The sequence below is a fragment of the Sus scrofa genome, chromosome 6 (genome assembly GCF_054392235.1).
Source record: "Sus scrofa isolate SSC_HxYL_T2T_F1_AM1 chromosome 6, Sscrofa_HxYL_maternal_Yorkshire_Landrace_v2.0, whole genome shotgun sequence".
NCBI classification, from domain to species: domain Eukaryota; kingdom Metazoa; phylum Chordata; class Mammalia; order Artiodactyla; family Suidae; genus Sus; species Sus scrofa.
In genome coordinates, this window is record NC_139388.1 from 64,881,232 (window position 1) to 64,900,293 (window position 19,062).

A 19,062-nucleotide genomic window follows, 5' to 3' on the forward strand; every position below is an offset into this window, starting at 1 on the left:
TCTGGGTCCAATTTAACCCATAGCCTGGGAACCTCCATATGCCACGGGTGTAGCCCTAAAAGCAAATAAATAAATACATAGAGAGGGAAAAAAAACCTTATCTCACCCTAGATGCAATGGGATGAACAGTGAGGTCCTACCATACAGTGCAGGGAACTGTATCCAGTCTCCTGGGATAGAACAGGATGGAAGAAAGTACGAGAAAAAGAATGTGTATATTTATGACTGGGTCACTAGGCTGCACAGCAGAAATTGGCATAACACTGTCAATCAACTATACTCTACTTTTTAAAAAAAAAGCACACAGAGGGAGTTCCCACTGTGGCGCAGCCGAAATGCATCCAACTAGGAACCAGGATGCGGGTTCGATCCCTGGCCTTGCTCAGTGAGTTACGGATCCAGCATTGCCGTAAGCTGTGGTGTAGGTCACAGACTCAGCTTGGATCTGGCCGGCGGCAATAGCTCCGATTGGACCCCTCTCCTGGGAACCTCCATATGCGACGGGTGCAGCCCTAGAAAGACAAAAAGACAAAAAAAAAAAATGCACACAGAGAATGAGCACCTGATATAGACCCACCCCCTTCCCTTCCTCTATCTGGTGATGAGTGGTCCAAAGCATAACATACATAGGGAATGGGGGGGTTTGTGCTGCTGTGCAATTTTACTGGTGCAAAGATCAAGGCAGGGAGTTCATTGTCAACGTGGAGAAATGCAGGGGACCCTTAAGGCAGAACCTGGACAGTCCCTGCTGTTGTCAAGGGTTTCGGACCTCATCCAACTGTCTGCATTGGGGAAGAGAGTCTTACTGTGATGGGCCAGGTTGCAGATGTTTTCAGCCTCGTCAGCCAGACTCTCTCCATCACAACCTTCAACTCTGCCATCGCAGTCCCAGGCAGCCCTGGACAATATGTAAAAAAGACCCTTTGGCCTGTGGGCCCTGGGGTACTGACCCTTCTCTGAGTGACTCAGCGGACCTGACATTGGCACGTTTTTGGCCAGAACGGTTGTTGGTGAGGATTGCTTCATGAGCCCTGGAATCTTGGGCTCCATCTCGGACTCTCTTTCCTCCTCCACTCAAAGCCAGACTGGACAAAGAAATCTGCTTCCCACCTGGAGCCCCGAGATGCCAAAGGAGACCCTGGGAACCCTGGTTTGTGGGCGGCCAGGACTCTCAGAATTTGCAGGAGGGAGGAAAGCAGATCCTCGGATGGAAAACCTGAGCCGACTCTCAGCTCTTCCAAGGGTGTGGTTTTCACGCCTGCACCTCACCTGTTCTATTCACAAACGGTCCCTCCGGGCAGGCCTGACTCTCAAAGCAGCAGTGGGAGCAGCCTTGACGGGGGACCTGGCTGGACCCAGGAGGACAGCTCTCCCTGCAGACAGAGCGGGGAAGCTGCGGGGAAGCAGAACCCTGATGTCACAGGGTTAGACCTGCAAGAGAAGGACGTCCTCTTGATTCTTAGTGTGAGTCAGGATCAGGGGTCATATCAGCTTCATCAGTGCAGGGTTATTATAACTCAGGGTGTTTGGGCTACACCTAAGAGAAGTTCCAACACAAAGAGGCGTCAGCGATGAGACAAGCGTCAGACGCTTTGCGTTTCCCCCCCAGCCGGGCACATCTGAAAAGGATCCCGTTCTCATGTCCTCAGGGGCTTTTCTCACGGTGGCAAGATTGTCATCAGCTGTTGCGATGTCCATCCATGAGCCACGAGGGCCACAGGAGAAAGAGGAGAGCTCTCGGAAAATACTCGTGTGCGGTATGGACGCTTCTGGTCCAGAGCACCCTGATAAACACGCTATCTGGTCCCACGGGTGGGCGATTTTCCTTATGCCTTGCTTGAACTCAGCGCTGGGGTCAGCAAACAGAATCACAGGGTTGGAGTCGGGCGTGAGACATCATCAGTGCCTTCAGAAGCACGTGAGAGATGGATTTATCCCGAAGGAATCAGATTGCACGTGGAAAGGTGGGGGTTTGAAGTGTAGACACGGAAGATCTGTTCGTGCAAGGAGTGCCTCTTTCCTCTCCTGGGATGAGAAGAGGGAAGTTCGTAGCACAGCGGGAAGCTCTGAGGAAGGGGCTTTTTGGTAACCTAGGACCCCGGGGACCCCACGTCCTCTCTCTAAGCACCTAGATAACAGTATCCGGTGCACCCATCCTGAGTTGTTTTACGGATGCTCAAACCCCCACCAAAGGGAAGAAGTTAGCTGCCTGATGGCCATGAGTGTGTAGCCCCCAGACCCACTGGAGCCTGAGAATGGATAATGTTAACCCCTGGGACACTGCCTCCTGACCTCACCATCAACCAATCAGAACTGTGCACAAGCTGACCACACTCCCTGGGACACCCCTTCCTCAGCTGGTCTTTAAAAAGGCCCCCCTGAAACCCTCTGGGGACTCCTTGGTGCCTAATAAGCGCTGCCCATTCCTTCACCACCACCCCTACCAGTAGATGGGCCTTACTCAGTGAGGGAACGCGGATGGACGCTTGGTCCGGTAACATTTTCAGCCCGCAAATGATTCCCCGTCCCCAGAGCCCACCTGCCCAGCAGATCTGAAAGCAGCCCTGGGCAGCACACCACAGATGGAGGGGGGCTGTCCATTTTCCATCCTGGACATGCAATGCCCGCTTCTCCCCAGGAATCCCCTGAGAGGTGGTGTGGACGTCAGGGATCACGTGGTCCCCAGGCAGAGAGTCCTAAATCCCTTCCCCTCAGCAGGGATTATCCATTCTTTGTGGTTGTGGAGCAGCTGCTGGAGAGACAGCTGGAAGGGTGTGACCTCAGTGTGGACTCGCGCTCGCCCACGAGTGTCCATCACCCCTTCTCTTCCTTCCTGGCGGACCCTAGTTAGTGTTCTGCTGCCCGTCTGCCCCACAAATCCAGGGTTAGGCATCCCTGTGCCTCCAGGGAAGAAAGACTCTCCCTTGCATTGGGCGTGACTCTTGATGGGTCTCAGAATGTCCCTCGTCCCTTGCCACTAAAATGAGCCCCACAGGATTGCCCTGAGGGGAGGAACGGGGGCTCTGCGGAGGAAGGAGGTGCAGAGAGACACGTTTCCGGTCTGTCCTGTCTCTGGTCCGCCCCCGCCCCCCACCGCGAACCCTGGAACCGCTGAAGACTTGAGGATGAGGAGACGCTAGGGGGCTGCACAAGTCCAGGCTTCAAACAGTGAAGCACCCACTGTGACCTAGGCACCGTCGCAAGGGGTTGAGATCCTTCCACAAACAAAGCTGAAGCTGACCTGATAACCATCTATTCTCCGTGTATCTGCCCCCCCCCTCACGTTAACTCCATGAAGGCAGAGACTCCTTTGCGGTGGGCACCTCGAAATCTTTGCAGAGCACTGGTGAACAAGGAAATGCACACCAAAACGTGGTAACCTATCCCCTCTTCCCTGTCAGAGCGGCCGTCATCCATAAGAACACAAATGACACATGCTAGGCTGTGGAGAAAAGGGGACCCTTGTGTGCTGCTGGTGGGGATCTAAGTTGGTGCAGCCCCTGTGGAAAACACCAGGGAGATGTCTCAAAAAACTGAAAATATAATCATCACATGGCCCAGCAAGTCCACTGCTGGGCATCTAGCTGGAGAAAAGGAACACACTAATTTGAAAAAATAGACACACCCCAATGATCACGGCAGCACTATTTGCCATCGTCAAGACATGGAAGCAGCCTAAACAAGCGGTACATATACACAAGGAATACTACTCAGCCATGAAAAAGAATGAAAGGATGGCCATTTGCAACAACACGGATGGACTTAGAGCGTATTACGCTTAATCATGTGATTCATACAGAGAAAGACAAATACTACGTGATATCACTTGTATGTGGAATCTAAGAAATACAACAAACTAGTGAATATAACAAAAAGAAGCAGACTCACAGACACAGAGAACAAGCTGATGGTTACCAATGGGGAGAGGGAAGGGGGAGCAGAAAAATAGGGCTAGAGGAGTAAGAGGTATAAACTATGAGGTATAAAATAAGCTATAAGGATATATTGTACAACATGGGAAATATAGACAATATTTTAAAGTAACTATAAATGTGACTATGAATTACATTATAACTGAAAAAATTGTGACTCACTGGATTGTACACTGCAACTTGTATAATATTGCTATACTTTAACTAAAATTTAAATATGCCATTTGAAGCAACATGGGTGGACCTAGAGATATCATACTAAGTAAAGTAAGTTAGAAAGAAAAAGACAAATACCATATGCTATCCCTGACGTGGGGAATCTAAAATATGGTACAAATGAACTGATCTACAAAACAGGAACAGACTCACAGAGAGAACAGATTTGTGATTACCAAGAGGGAAAGAGGGTGGGGAGGGATAAATGAGGAGTTTGGAAGGAGCAGCTACACACCACTATGCATAAAATAGATAAAAAACAAGGACCTATTATTGTATAGCACAGAGAAATATGCTCTCTCTCTCTCTCTCTCTCTCTCTATATATATATATATATATATATATATAAAACTGATCACAATTCGTTGTACATGTGAAACTTTGTAAATCAGCTACATGTCAATACAAATTTTTTTTTTAAAAAAGAATGGATGAGAGAAATTCCTCTTTCTATCCACTTAGCAGCACAGGTTAACCCAAGGTTTCCTGGCAACTGTTGATTTCAAATTCTGGGTGGTATATGAAATACAATAGTCAGGAGTTCCCATCATCTTGAAGCAGAAATGAATCTGACTAGGAACCATGAGGGTGCGGGTTCAATCCCTGGCCTCGATCAGTGGGTTAAGGATCTGGTGACGCGGTGAGGGGTGGAGTAGGTCACAGACACAGCTCGGATCAGGCGTCGCTGTGGCTGTGGTGTAGCTCTGATTCCAGCCCTACCGTGGGAACCTCCATATGCCGTGGGTGCAGCCCTAAAAAGAAAAGAAAAGAAATATAATAGTCAGCGCTGAAACGCCTAAAAGATCTCCTTGAAAGAAAAACAAATCCTCCCGGGGTTATAATAAAGAGAAACGTGGGGAAGGATAACTGCTCTGACCCATGAATCCTTTTAGCTGTGGTTTCAGGTTTCTGTAAACTGGATTTCGGCTTTTACTGGACGCGCCAGAGAAAGAAAGGCTTTATGTGTCCTTTTAGGAGAGCTGACAATGAGACAACCTCTGCACCTAAATTTAGGTCACTGAAAGTCTTTGTTTGTAGCACAAGAAGGAAGTGAAAAAATCCGCTGTGAATTCATTCCGTGATGGGCTTCTCTACTCCCGCCTGGGCTCTGGGTGCCGTGAACAGATGTCCGCGTGGTTGACACGGCCGGCGTGAACACAATTCTCGGAGTTCAGTGTTCACTCCCCAAATAGTCTGAAATTCCTCCGCAAGAGCTACGGCTTAAAAGGTCGTAACCCAGCTGTTCATAGAGGCATCACGTAAAAAAAGATTTTAAAATCCTCTTAGATGGGCACTCCATTCACTGGGCATTCTAGGAAATTTTTTCAAAATAGGAGCGTAGAGTCTATTACTTGAAATAATGTCCTGACAGACAGATGTTGAGCCAAGGACTGATTTTAGTGTTATTTGGGCTTCGTGGTTGCGGTTTATGGGGAAGAGGGGTGAGACAGTCCACAGACCAGGAACCTGCATGCAAGGGCGGCACCTGCTTACCTGTGCGGCCCCTTCCGGCCACCAGAGGGCACTCTCATTGAGGAAGATCCTTGCTTGTGACGAGCTGCTGGCATAAAGACGGCCAATATTCACCAGGCGGAAGGAACCTTCCGGAAGCTTTTTTCCATAAATAATCTCGAACGTAGCAGGGATATCTCCATTGGCATCAAAGGAAATTTCTTTTTCGCGGGGGCTTGTGATATTGGATATAGTTCCCTGTGTTGTACCTTGTAGGACCTTGTGGTTTAACTATTGCATGTATAATAGTTTCCTAAAGTAAGGCAGGAGCTGTGGGTACCAGGGCTTGTGAGTTGCTGGGTCTGGGGCAGCCCCGTCCAGCCTGTTTTTCCTTAGTTCTTCAGGAGGGGCGCTATTTTAAACAGGAGAGAAACGTAGACACACACATGTGCTTTTGGAATACAAACCGGAAGCTCTCCATCTACCTCCAAATTCTATCCTCCCTCCCAAGGATAACTAGTTCCCAGTTCGATGTAGCCACACAGAAGGTTACACCTTTTTGCCAAAAGCCCAGACAGTAAGTATTTTTGGCCCGGCTGCCCACGGAGTCCGGGTCACCTCTATTTAACTCTATCCTTGTTGTGTAAAAGCAGCCACTGACAGACATACATGAGTGGGCGTGGCTGTAGTTGCGTAGAATTTGACTTGCAGAAATAAACCCAGCACCCTGGGTTTGGATCACAGGCTGTTTCCCGACCCCCCCCCCCAAATCTTTCTTCTATGTTCACACTTTTGTCTGTGATGCATCTTTTTATCTGTAGGATCATTCCTGGTTCTGTGTGCCTTCTGACCGGTGGCAAAGTGACATAGTTCTTTATATACATATAGTTTTTCAGAGTCTTTTCTGTTGTGGTTTATCACAGGATATTGGATGTAGTTCCCTGTGCTGTACCTTGTAGGACCTTGTGGTTTAACTATTGCATGTATAATAGTTTCCATCTACCAACCCCAAACTCCAAACCATCCTTCTGCCCCCCCCCCCAGTCATTTCTTGATTCCGAAAGTAAACCCAGTTGTTGAAAGGAACATAAATATACCTTTTTTTCTCCACAAATGAGTATTTGGCTGATGGATCTCTCTCTTCTTTTTCTCCTCGCAAGTGTGGTAAAATAAATTTAACTGTTCATCTCAAAAGGATGCTTTCTCTTCATCAGGGGAGCGTTTCAGCATCTAATTAAACCGGCTTCTCTCTTCCTTGGCCCTTCTGACTCTAACCTCACGGGGCTCTCTTTTCCATGCTCCTCATCTTCTTCCTGCCTTAGAATTGTCGCTCATGGAGACCTTTCTGGAAAGTCCCAAGCTCACATCCTCAAGTGATCACGCAGGTGTGTGTATTCAAAAAGCGGCTCTTGGAGCGTCTTACCCCACCTGCCCATCTCCCTCTCTCCATCACACCAGCTCTGCCCGCTGCTCTCCGCTGCTAGAATTGTAGTGTAATTATATTAACAGCTGGGATTTTATGGTCCTTGAGAACAAGAATGGGCCTTCTTAGGCTCCTAAGCTGTGCTGGACACAAAAGAAACGCTCGAAAAAAAAAATCTGCAGATAAAATGAATCATTCAGTTCCTTCCGTTCTCTGACTCCTCTACACCATCCAAAATGCAAAGCGAACACAACATGTAAATCAACTAAACATCAATAAAAATTAAAATAGGAGTCCCCACTGTGGCTTAGTGGGTTGAGAACCTGACACAGCATCCATAAAGACGTGGGTTTCATCCCTGGCCTCCGTCGATAGGTTAAGGATCCAGCGTTGCTGCGAGCTGTGGCATTGGTCGCAAACGTGGCTCTGATCAGGTGTTGCTGAGGCTGTGGTGTAGGCTGGCAGCTACAGCTCCTATTCCACCCCTAGCCTGGGAACTTCCACATGCCGCAGGCGCAGCCATGAAAAGAAAAAAGAAATTAATTAATTAAAATGTAAATTTAGGAGTTCCTGTCATGGTGCAGGGGGAACAAATCCAACTAGGAACAATGAGGTTGCCGGCTCGATCCCTGGCCTTTCTCAGTGGGTTAAGGATCTGGCACAACCGTGAGCTGTGGTGTAGGTCACAGATGCAGCTCGGATCCTGCATTGCTGTGGCTGTGGTGTAGGCCGACAGTTGTAGCTCTGATTCGACCCCTAGCCTGGGAATCTCCATATGCCACGTGTGTGGCCCTAAAAAAGCAAAAAAAAAAAAGTAAATTTAAAAAAGTATAAAAAAAAAAGTTTCCAATATGTATGTAATTTTCTGGCCGATGGCAGTGAAGTATTTTGTCTTAACAAAATTATCAGAGTGTGAATGTTTTTCTCAAAAGTAAGGAAAAACCTTACTCACCTTGAGGGAGGAAATCCTTTTTCTAATTTTCATGAGAGAGACATATTGAATTATCTTTTTTTTTTGGTAATTTATTGAAAATTAGAGAAACGAGTTTTTGTATGTCACAAATATTGTGTAACAGGGTTTTTAAATTGTCTTTTGAGCTTGTTTAATGACTCTCTCTCTCTTTTTTTGTTTTGTTTTGTTTTGCTTTTTAGGGCCACACCCATAGCATATGGAGGTTCCCGGGCTAGGGGTCATATCAGAGCTGCCGTTGCTGGCCTAACACCACAACCACAGAAATGCTGGATCTGAGCTGCATCTGCAACCTACACCACAGCTCACAGCAATGCTGGATCCTTAACCCAGTGAGCCAACCTGCATCCTCATGGATACAAGTCGGATTTGTTACTGCTCAGCCACAACAGGAACTCCTAAAGGCTTTTTTTTTTTACTGCAGAAATATTTTAAAATATTTTGTGCAGTCCAGTTTATTATATTTTTCCTTTAACTTCTGTGTTTACATTGTGCTTAAAGAACCCTTCCCTATGACATTGGAAAAGAGATTTTTGTATATTAATTATGTAATCATTCAGGATTTTTTTTTTTTTTTTTTTGTCTTTTTGCCATTTCTTGGGCCGCTCCCGCGGCATATGGAGGTTCCCAGGCTAGGGGTCCAATCGGAGCTGTACCTGCCAGCCTACACCAGAGCCACAGCAATGCAGGATCCGAGCCCCGTCTGCGACCTACACCGCAGCTCACAGCAACACCGGATCGTTAACCCACTAAGCAAGGGCAGGGATCGAACCCGCAACCTCATGGTTCCTGGTCGGATTCGTTAACCACTGCACCACGACGGGAACTCCATTCAGGATTTTATATTACCAACTGCACACTGAAGTCATACATTATGTTATTTTATACTAACCTATAAGGGAAAAGAATCTGAAAAAAAATACACTATATATTTATATATATGTATATATAATACATATTATTCAGCCAACAATTAAGATATAACTGAATATATATAATATATACAATATATAATATATGTGTATATATAATTACATTAGTATAATACTATAATATAATATATAAATATGATTATATAATATATAATTATATATATGTATATATAATACATATTATTCAGCCAATAATTAAGATATGGCTGAATCACTGCGCTGTACACCTGAAACAGGACATTGGAAATCAACCATACTTCAATTTAGAAAATTTCTTATTTTTTTCAAACTATTGAAATAATTTTTCTGTCTACCATTGACATATAAATGTGGTGATTTATAGATTTTTTTTGTATTTATACATATAGATTTCCTTGTACTGAGCCATATGAGACATAAATTTCTAGGTAGAATGTACTTCAATTTGTCGTGTTATTTGTCCTTTTCATGCTCCGTTGAGGTTTATTTGCTAATGTTTTACCTAAAATACTTGAAATGAAAACAAATCGAAACCTCATGATCTCTGTCCCTTTCCATCCACCACTGTGACCCTCTAGTTAAAACATGATTTATACAGCTTTTTTTTTTTCCCTGTATTTTTAGGGCTGCACCCATGGCATACGGAAGTTCCCAGGCTAGAGGTCGAATTGGAGCTGCAGCTGCTGGCCTACACCACAGCCACAGCAACACCAGATCTGAGCCACATCTGTGACCTACACCATAGCTCGAGGCAACACTGGATCCTTAACCCACTGAGCAAGGCCAGGGATTGAACCCCCATCCTCATGGATCCTAGTCAGATTTGTTTCCACAGAGCCATGAGGGGAACTCCCTTACGCAGCTCTGTGTGTCGACAACCCTCCGCTATGCTGACCTGTGTTACAAACCTGGAATTGAATCAAATGAATGAGAAAGAATCCACTGTTACCCTCCCCACCTCACTTCGAGGGTAGAAGCGAGACCTCTCTCGCCTGGGACTCAATGCCCCAGCACACTTTCCTGCTGGTAAGACAGGCCTGTCTCTCACCTGCCAGGGCCAGGGGGGCCCCGGGTCTCAGCCAGGGTCTCCCTGAGATGCTCGTCCATGCTCATGGCCTGGAGCGCGTGTGCGACACCGTACACAGCCGTGTCGCTGTTGCAGAGCGTGCCCAGATCACCCAAGGTCAGGAATGGCTGGTTCTGGCTCAGCTGACCTGCTCCTGCACAAAACTGGATTTTTCCAGTCTTTGGTTCTATTGGCCATGTGGACCACTCACATTTAAAATTGCTGCTCCTGGAGTTCCCGTTGTGGCGCAGTGGTTAACGAATCCGACTAGGAACTATGAGGTTTCGGGTTTGATCCCTGGCCTCGCTCAGTGGGTTAAGGATCCGGTGTTGCCGTGAGCTGTGGTGTGGGTTGCAGATGCGGCTCGGATCCTGTGTGGCTGTGGCTGTGGGGAAGGCCGGCGGCTACAGCTCTGATTAGACCCCTAGCCTGGGAAACTCCATATGCTGTGGGAAGCGGCCCTAGAAAAAGACCAAAATAATAATAATAATAATAATAATAATAATAATAATAATAATAAAATTCCTGTTCCACAGCCAGCCCCAGGAGGGCTCTTCTCGAGTCCTGGTCCTCTGGCTGAAGGATGCTGAGATGACCTCTGTCATCTTGGGCTCCGTGAAGCAGAAGGGCCTGTGCAGGATCTGGGCAGTGTCCGGTGTGGTCACGGTGTGGTCACTCTGCACGGCGAACAGGCAGATCCATAGCCTCCCTGCCACGTCCCCAGAGAGGCTCCATAACACCAGGCAGAAGATGCCATTGCTTATAAAGACCAACACGACCTTGGTGGTGGATCCCCTCAGTGCCTTGGCCGCCTGCACCATCTTTGCACTGGGCAGGTAGGCAGGGATCATTGCACCGAACTCAAGGCACACCCCAGTGTTTGACAGCTCGGCACTGATCAGCTGACTGCCCCGCTGGCGACCATCGTCGTCTTGGGATGCCAGGCCCACCCATGCCCACGCAAAGTGGGTCAGCAGCTTGGTCAGGCTTGGGGAACATGCCTGGTCGCTGGCAATCGTCCAGAGGCAGGAGGGGAACTGGGCCTTGTCACTGAGGATGACGGCGCTGGAGGCGAAACACACCTGGAGGGAGAGATGATTTTCACAGGATGAGAGAGAAAGAGCGGGGCGGGGACAGTCAGAGCCGGTGACAAACCTCTGACAGTGTGAGAACAGGGGAGATAGGTTCTGACCATGTATTCCATAGGCACGACAGTGCAGGAGTTCCCGCTGAGGCTAAGGGAAAATGAATCTGACTGGCATCCATGAGGATGCAGGTGCCATCCCTGGCCTCGCTCAGTGGGTTAAGGATCGAGCGTTGCTGCAAGCTGCAGTGTAAGTCTCTGGTGTGGCTCTGGCTGTGGTACAGGTTGGCAGCTGCAGCTCAGATTTGACCCCTAGCCCGGGAATGTCCATGTGCCACCGGTGCAGCCTTAAGAAGAAAAAAAGGAAAAGAAAAGATAACGCATATTGATCTTGAAAACAAAGCAAACTTCCAGTTATGAAAGGGAAATACTGTGGGGAGGGTAATTATATACACACTGCTGTATATAAAATAACCAACAAGGACCCACCGTATGGCACAGGGAGCTCTGCTGAATATTCTGTAGCAACCTAAATGGGGGCAGAATCTGAGAAAGGTTGGACGTGTGTGTATGTATAACTAAGTCACTGTGCTACACACCTGCAACTAACACAAACTGTCAACCGACTAGACTCCCATAGAAATGTTTTTTAAAAGAGCAAAGAATCAGTGCCTTAAAATAGCCAGTGGTCTTTTGGGAAAATGGTGGGTGCATGCATTTTGCCATATATTTTACTCCCCCCACCCCGAGACAGATATCATAATAAAGTTTGGAGTTTGGAGTTCCCTGATGGCGCAGCAGGTTAAGGATCCGGCATTGTCCCCGCAGCAGCTGGGGTCTCGGACCTGGGAACTTCCACCTGCCCCAATACAGCACCCCGCCCCCAAAATGGAGTTCATATATTCAGTGGGGAATATAATTACGAACAAAGATTGAATTTGGCAACATTGATTATGTGCCAAGGAGGACACGGGTGGGTTTTTAACTCCCTCATGATCGCTTTCAGGTTGGTTTTGCTGTCGTGGACACCTAGGAACATTTTGGTGCAGAGAGGTTAAGTGATTCCGCGTTCTTTCAGCGAGCATATGTCTAACAATCGTTTTGATGTAGATCAGTCTGGGGACAAACCTGCCGCTCTTTCTGTAGCACTGGATGAAAATATCTTCCTTCGTCCTTGCCCTCAAGATCCAGAAAACACAAACTCAGCCTCCAGGATGCACCACGCTCTGAAACAATGGCTTGTCCTCCGGAGATGAGCCGCCTCGCCATCATCCTTGCTCTTGGGTGATGGCCGTCAAAAGAATTGGGCAAATCATAGGTTCTTCCGGTTCTGTTTTTGTTTTTATTGGAGGGTCGCTGATTTACAATGCTGTCTTAGTGATTCGATTATATAGAGCTTTTTTTTTCCTTTCTCAGATTCGTTTCCCTTATAGGTGATTACAGAATATTGACTAGAGTTCCCTGTGCTATACAGCAGGTCCTTATTGGTTATCTATTTTATATATCGTAGCAGCGTGCCTGTGCTAATACCAAACTCCTCATTAACACCCCGTTCCCTTTCAGTAACTGTAAGTTTGTTTTCTATGTCTGTGGGTCTCTTTCTGTTTTGTACATAAGTTCATTTGTATCTTTTTTCAGATTCGGTATATAAGCGATATCATATGGAATTTGTCTTTGTCCGCTTATCTCTAGTAATAATCTCTAGGTCCATCCACATTGGGGCAAATGGCGTTATTTCATCATATTCTATGGCTGAGTAATATTCCATTGTGTATCTGTACCACATCTTAATCCGTCCCTCTGTTGATGGACATTTGCTTCCATGTCTTGGCTATTGCGAATAGTGCTGCAATGAACATCTAGGTACAAGTATCTTTTTGAATTAAGGTACTTCTACCTTTAGCTTTTTGAGGACACTCCACAGTTTTCCATACTGGTTGTACCAATTTACCTTCCTACCAACAGTGTAAGAGGGTACCCTTTTCTCCACACCCTCTCCAGCATTTGTCATCTGTAGATTTATTTTTGACAATGACTATTCTGATGGGTGTGAGATGATACCTCACTGTAGTATTGATTTGCATTTCTCTAATCTATATGCTTTTCTGATATAAATCTGAAACCCAGAGTTTTCTGTGAGAGAATCAAGCGGAATTTTAAAATCCCCTAAAATTTATATCCAGATATTATTTTTAAATTTATAGTAGGATCAACATGTCTTTGTAGTAAGAGGGATGGGCAGTTTGGTGTGGGAGGAGGAGGGGAGGAACTCCCGGATGCCAGGGGAGGTGGGTAATGAAACTTTTTGCAAGCCTGGACACCCCTGCAAAAGATCCTCTTAGGGTGCCCCACGCTCCTTGTGTGAAGGGTGTCACATCCTGGGCTCACCATGGTGGTTCAGGAGCTCATCTCTGAAGTTACAGTTCAAATCTCATTTCCTCCTTTTCTGCGTGTGAAACTGAGAAAGCTACTTACCTGAAATGTGCCTCCAGACTCCTCATGACTCACCACTATTCCTACCACCCAAACCACTATGCATCCATCCCAGCTTCTGCCACTCTGCACTAATGGAAAATCAGCAAATCAGCTCTCCCCTCAACTGGCTAGCCAGGTTTTTCTTGCACCGAACGAACACAAGCTAGGTTAAGTAGGAAGAGGGAATATCCTTATTTTTGTTTTTTGTTTTTTGGCCTCAATTGAAGCATGCAAAAGTTTCTGGGTCAGGGATTGAACCCAAACTGTAGCAGCGACCTGAGCTACATCAGTGACAATGCCTGATCCTTAACCACTGAGCCACCAGGGAACTCTGTGAGACTATCCTTCTGATGAAATAAAATTTATATGTTAAGGCAGGACAAGAAAAAAATTACATATAAGATTCTTGGCCTGGAGTTCTCTTGTGGGGCAGGGGGTTAAGGATCCAGCATTGTCACTGCAGGGGCTGGGGTTGTTGTTGTGATGTGGGTTTGATCCCTGGACTAGGAACTTCCACACGCCTTGGGCATGGCCAAAAAACAAAAAAACAAAAATCTCGATCTGTGGGCCTTCTCTCCCCTTCGCTAATGTGCAGGGTGCATCTGCATTACACATCATCCAGAGCTCTTCCAGGTTGGGGGTGCCTGCTGCGTTGTAGCAATCAATCTATTTTTCACCTTTTTTCTGATGCTAGCCATGCAACTTCTTAAAAGAACAGCATTCTTGGAGTTCCCCTCATGGTTCAGTAGTTAACCAACCCGACAAGGATCCATGCAGATTCTGGTTCGATCCCTGGCCCCGATCAGTGGGTTAAGGATCCAACATTGCCATGAGCTGTGGTGTACATCACAGATGCAGCTCAGATCTTGCGTTGCTGTGGCTGTGGTATAGGCCAGAAGCTGTAGCTTCATTTCAATCCCTAGCCTGGGGGCTTCCATATGCTGCAGGTGCAGCCCTAAAAAGCAAAGCAAAAAAAAAAAAAAAAAAAAGGAATGGCATTCTTTTTTTTTTTTTTTTGTCTTTTTTTGCTATTTCTTGGGCCGCTCCCGCGGCATATGGAGGTTCCCAGGCTAGGGGTCGAATCGGAGCTGCAGCCACTGTCCTACGCCAGAGCCACAGCAACGCAGGATCCGAGCCGTGTCTGCAACCTACACCACAGCTCTCGGCAACGCCAGATCGTTAACCCACTGAGCAAGGGCAGGGACCGAACCCGCAACCTCATGGTTCCTAGTTGGATTCGTTAACCACTGCGCCACAACGGGAACTCCAGGAATGGCATTCTTAAAGGAACACAAGTAATAGTCGTTGCAGAAGATGCAGAGGAAAGGGAACCCTCCTGCACCGTGAGTAGGACTGCAAATTGGTGCAGCCACTGTGGAAAACAGTATGGATGTTTCTCAAAAACTAAAAATAGAACTATCACATGACCCAGCAAGTCCACCCCTCTATTTGAAAAAAATCAAAAACACTAATTTGAAAACATACATACACCCGTATCCTCATGGCACCACTAATCACAATAGCCAAGACATGGAAGCAACGTACATGTCCATTGACAGAGGACTGGATTAAGAAGCTGTGGTTCATGGACACAATGGAATATTACTCACCCACAAAAAAGACTAAAATAATGCCATCTGCAGCAACGTGGATGGACTTGGAGGGTGTTATGCTAAGTGAAATAAGTCAAAGACAAATACTGTATGATATCACTTATGTGTGAAATCGAAAAAAGACAAGGAACTGGTGAATATAACAAAAAAGAGGCAGACTCACAGAGAGAGCAAACTAGTGGTTACCAGTGGGAGGAGGGTGATGGGGGGGAAGTGGGAGATACAAACTATTGAGTGTAGTGAGGGCTGCAGGGATGTATTGTACAATGGGGAAGATAGCCCACATTTTGTTCTAAGTGTCCTGTAACCTTTGAAATTGTGTGTAAATCAACCATACTTCAATACCTCTCTTAAGACAAACACCACCAGGACACAAAAACACTTTTAAAATTGCATAGAAATTTAAACAGTAAAAATTAATTTAGAAAAAATAGTGTTCTCTCCCAGCTCTGCAGGGGATCATGGTGACTTTTTTTTTTTTTTTTTTTTTTTTTTTTTGTCTTTTTAGGACCACACCCACGGTATATGGAGGTTCCTAGGCTAGGGGGTTGAATTGGATCTGTAGCTGCCAGTCACAGCCACAACCACAGCAACATGGGATCCAAGCTGCGTCTGCGACCTACACCACCGCTCACAGTAACACCAGATCCTTCACCCACTGAGCAAAGCCAGGGGTCAAACCTGTGTCCTCTTGGATGCTTGTCAGATTAGTTTCCGATGAGCTGCAGCGGGAATGCCGGGTCACAGTGACTTGCTGCTCTCTTGGTACCTGCTTACCTGGACGATGTATCATTGGTGAACTTTACGTAAAATACCAGGATGTCATTCTGGTGCATGATCCTTTGTCTCAAAAATGGGTATGACTATGCCTTCAACATCCAAAAGATGGAAAGTTCTCAGAGCATCTGGGAGTCTCCTGAGTTACAATCCTTAGCCTGGCTGGAATAAAATTCCCTCTTCTTAACTTGATAAGTAACTGAATGTCCTTCCTGCTTCCAAAACATGGGCAACTATTTTTGGGGGTTCCCTTGTATATCTTTCTTTTATTTCTTTATTTTGAATCTCAACCTTTTATTGAAGGATAGTTGATTTACTGTACACCTTTCTTTTAAAAAGCTGCCCTTGATCCCAAAGCGTGGCAACACCATGAGTACGCAGCCCTGCCTGACAGACACACACACATAAGGGAATGGAGATCCCTGTCAGGCTTTCCTCTCGGAATTCCCAGTGAACCATTCTGTCCTACTCTCCTGGCCCGTGGCGAAGAGTGGAGCTCATAGCCTCTGAAATGCCCAGGCAGGAAGGAAGTCTCAACCCCCTCTACTGCAGATTCTCCAAAACGAGCATTTCTTGTGGAAAGTCTAGGACCGTCAGAGTTTCGTCTTAAAGAGATGCCGCTGTTGTGACTATTTTTGTTAGGGTGGTGGCGTATAGATAATATCACTTCGAGGAGACTCAGCCATCCTCCAAGAATTGGAAAAGTTGGTGTACTTGCTGACCACAGGATGTGAGACCTCGATATGATGCCTTGATCTTTTAGTGTGTGGTAACAAAACTGCCAGTGATGATGACAAGATGAAGAAGGCAGAGTGGAAGGGGGGAGGAGGAAGAAAAACAGCAGCAGCATTATTAAGAAGGAGGCATGTGGAGTTCCCTGATGGTCTGGTGGGTTAAGGATCTGGCATTGTCACTGTTGCAGCTCAGGTTGCTGCTGTGGCATGGGTTCGATTCCTGGCCGGGGAACTACTGTATGCTGTGGATGCTGCCAAAAATAGATAGATAGATAAGTAACTAATTAAATAAAAAAAATTAAGGAGGAACAGGAGGGTAAGAATAAAAATGATACCACCATTTACGTCTGTCCCTCAAACCTCCTGTCAGCCTCTTGGGAGGCGACCAAGGACTTGCTCATTTCTGTCATTTAGGAAAAGGAGTTTCAAAAAGAATTTGACTGGTTACACCTCAGTTAGAAAGCCCATGATGCGTGGAACAGAGAGGTGGTGCTGCATAAACATGAGGGTCTCCGGGCCACTCACCTGGGGGATTTTGTAACGTCCCTGGTATCTCACCATTGGAATAGAAAGAGCTGACCTTGTGGCTCCGACCACAGAGGCCAAAGGAGGGCGGCTGTGGCAGCTGTAGTTAGGAATGGGGTCCTTTCCACCCGAGTGCAGATTCACCGTCTCCGGAAGGGCCAGGGACACCATGTCCCTCAAGTCCCGAAGGGAGAAACCCAGGGTGAGGGTGGGAAGCAGACGGGCATCTCTGCTGATCTCCTCCACAGTCAGCACAAAGCGCCGGGCCCCTCGGAAGCTTCTCTCCGAAAATCTGAACCAGAAATATCAAGAATCAGGCAAGAACCTATTCGAAGAATAAATCCAGCAAGGTTGCAGGATACAGAAATCAACTCCCCCAAATCAGTTGCATCTCAAATAGAGATCCTCATACAAAGTGAAGTAAATCAGAAAGAGAAAGACAAATACCATATGATATCACTTATATGTGAAGTCTAAAATAGGCCACAAGTGAACCTATCTGCAAATTTGACAGAACGTTATAAATCAAGTGTAATAGAAAAAATAAAAATCTTAAAAAAAAAAACACACACTCACAGACATAGAGCACAGACTTGCAGTTGCCAAGGGGGAGGGGAGAGGGAGTGTGATGGACGGGGAGTTTGGGGTTAGTAGGCGCAAACTATGACATTTAGAATGAATGGATAAGCAGTGAGGTCCTGCTGTACAGCACTGGGAACTATGTCCAACCTCTTGGAACAGAACATGATGGAAGATAGTATGAGAAAAAGTGTGTATATATTGTATATATATATTATACAATATATGTGACTGGGTCATTATAATGTATATTTTATATTATATAGGCTATACCTATATTATATAATATGTGTTATATATTATATATATATGATGGGGTCACTATGCTTTACAGAAGAAATTGGCACAACATTGTAAATCGACTATAATTAAAAATTTTTTAAATATATTTTAAGAAAAAATCATTTGCATCTCTATACACTGATAATGAGCTATTAGATAAATTCAATAACCCCATTTACAATTGCCTCAAAAAGAATAAAATACCTAAGAATAAAATTTAACCAAGGAGGTGAAAGACCCATACACCGAAATCTCTAAGACATGGTTAAAAGAGATTGAAGACACAGAGAAATGGGAAGATAATCCCTGCTCATGGATCATAAGAACTAATGTTAAAATGTCCACACTATCCAAAGCAATCTACAGATTCGATGCAATCCCTAGCAAGATTCCAATGCTATTTTTCATGGAAATAGAACAAGAAACCCTAAAATTTATGTGGAACGGCAAAAGACACAAAACAGCCAAAGCAGTCTAGAGAAAGGAGGGCAAAGCTCAGGGCATCAAAATGCCTGATTTAAGCGAGTTCCCTGGTGTCTCAGTGGGTTAAGGGTCCAACATTATCACTGCTGTGGCTCAGGTTTGATTCCTGGCCTGGAAACTGCCACATGCCACAGGTGTGGCCAAAAAAGACCAGAAAAAAAAAAATCTGGGTGTTAAACTATATTACAAATCTATAGTGATCAAAACAGTATGATATTGTTGGTACAGTGCTAGTATACTCCATATGGTATAAATCAATGGAACAGAAGAGAGAGGCCAGAAATAAACCCATACATATATGGTCAATTAATTTATGACAAAGGAGCCCAGACTATCCAGTGGAGAAAGGACAGTCTTTTCTTTTTTTCTTTTTTTTTTTTTTTTTTTGGTCTTTTTTTTTTTTGCTATTTCTTGGGCCGCTCCCACAGCATATGGAGGTTCCCAGGCTAGGGGTTGAATCGGAGCTGTAGCCACCGGCCTAGGCCAGAGCAACAGCAACGCTGGATCCGAGCCACATCTGCAACCTACACCACAGCTCAT

At 45.8% G+C, this 19,062-nt stretch overlaps 1 protein-coding gene across 1 annotated transcript; it reads right to left on the bottom strand.

Annotated features, from left to right (window-relative positions):
* Positions 1-10,305: 10,305 nt before the first annotated feature.
* LOC146402493 (vomeronasal type-2 receptor 1-like) lies at positions 10,306-17,924 on the bottom strand. The gene is made up of 3 exons (XM_084965686.1): positions 17,908-17,924; positions 17,179-17,470; positions 10,306-11,052 (listed from the first exon to the last, which is right to left on the bottom strand). Exons 1-3 carry the CDS (start codon positions 17,922-17,924, stop codon positions 10,432-10,434), a joined length of 930 nt encoding a protein of 309 aa, XP_084821812.1. The 3' UTR covers positions 10,306-10,431.
* Positions 17,925-19,062: the final 1,138 nt, after the last annotated feature.

Bases quoted from the DNA above. Each gene is read 5' to 3' on its own strand.
- LOC146402493 (XM_084965686.1), bottom strand. The intron at 11,053-17,178 runs GTGAGTGGCCCG...CTCTCCCTCCAG, and splicing joins GACGTTACAAAATCCCCCAG to GTGTGTTTCGCCTCCAGCGC.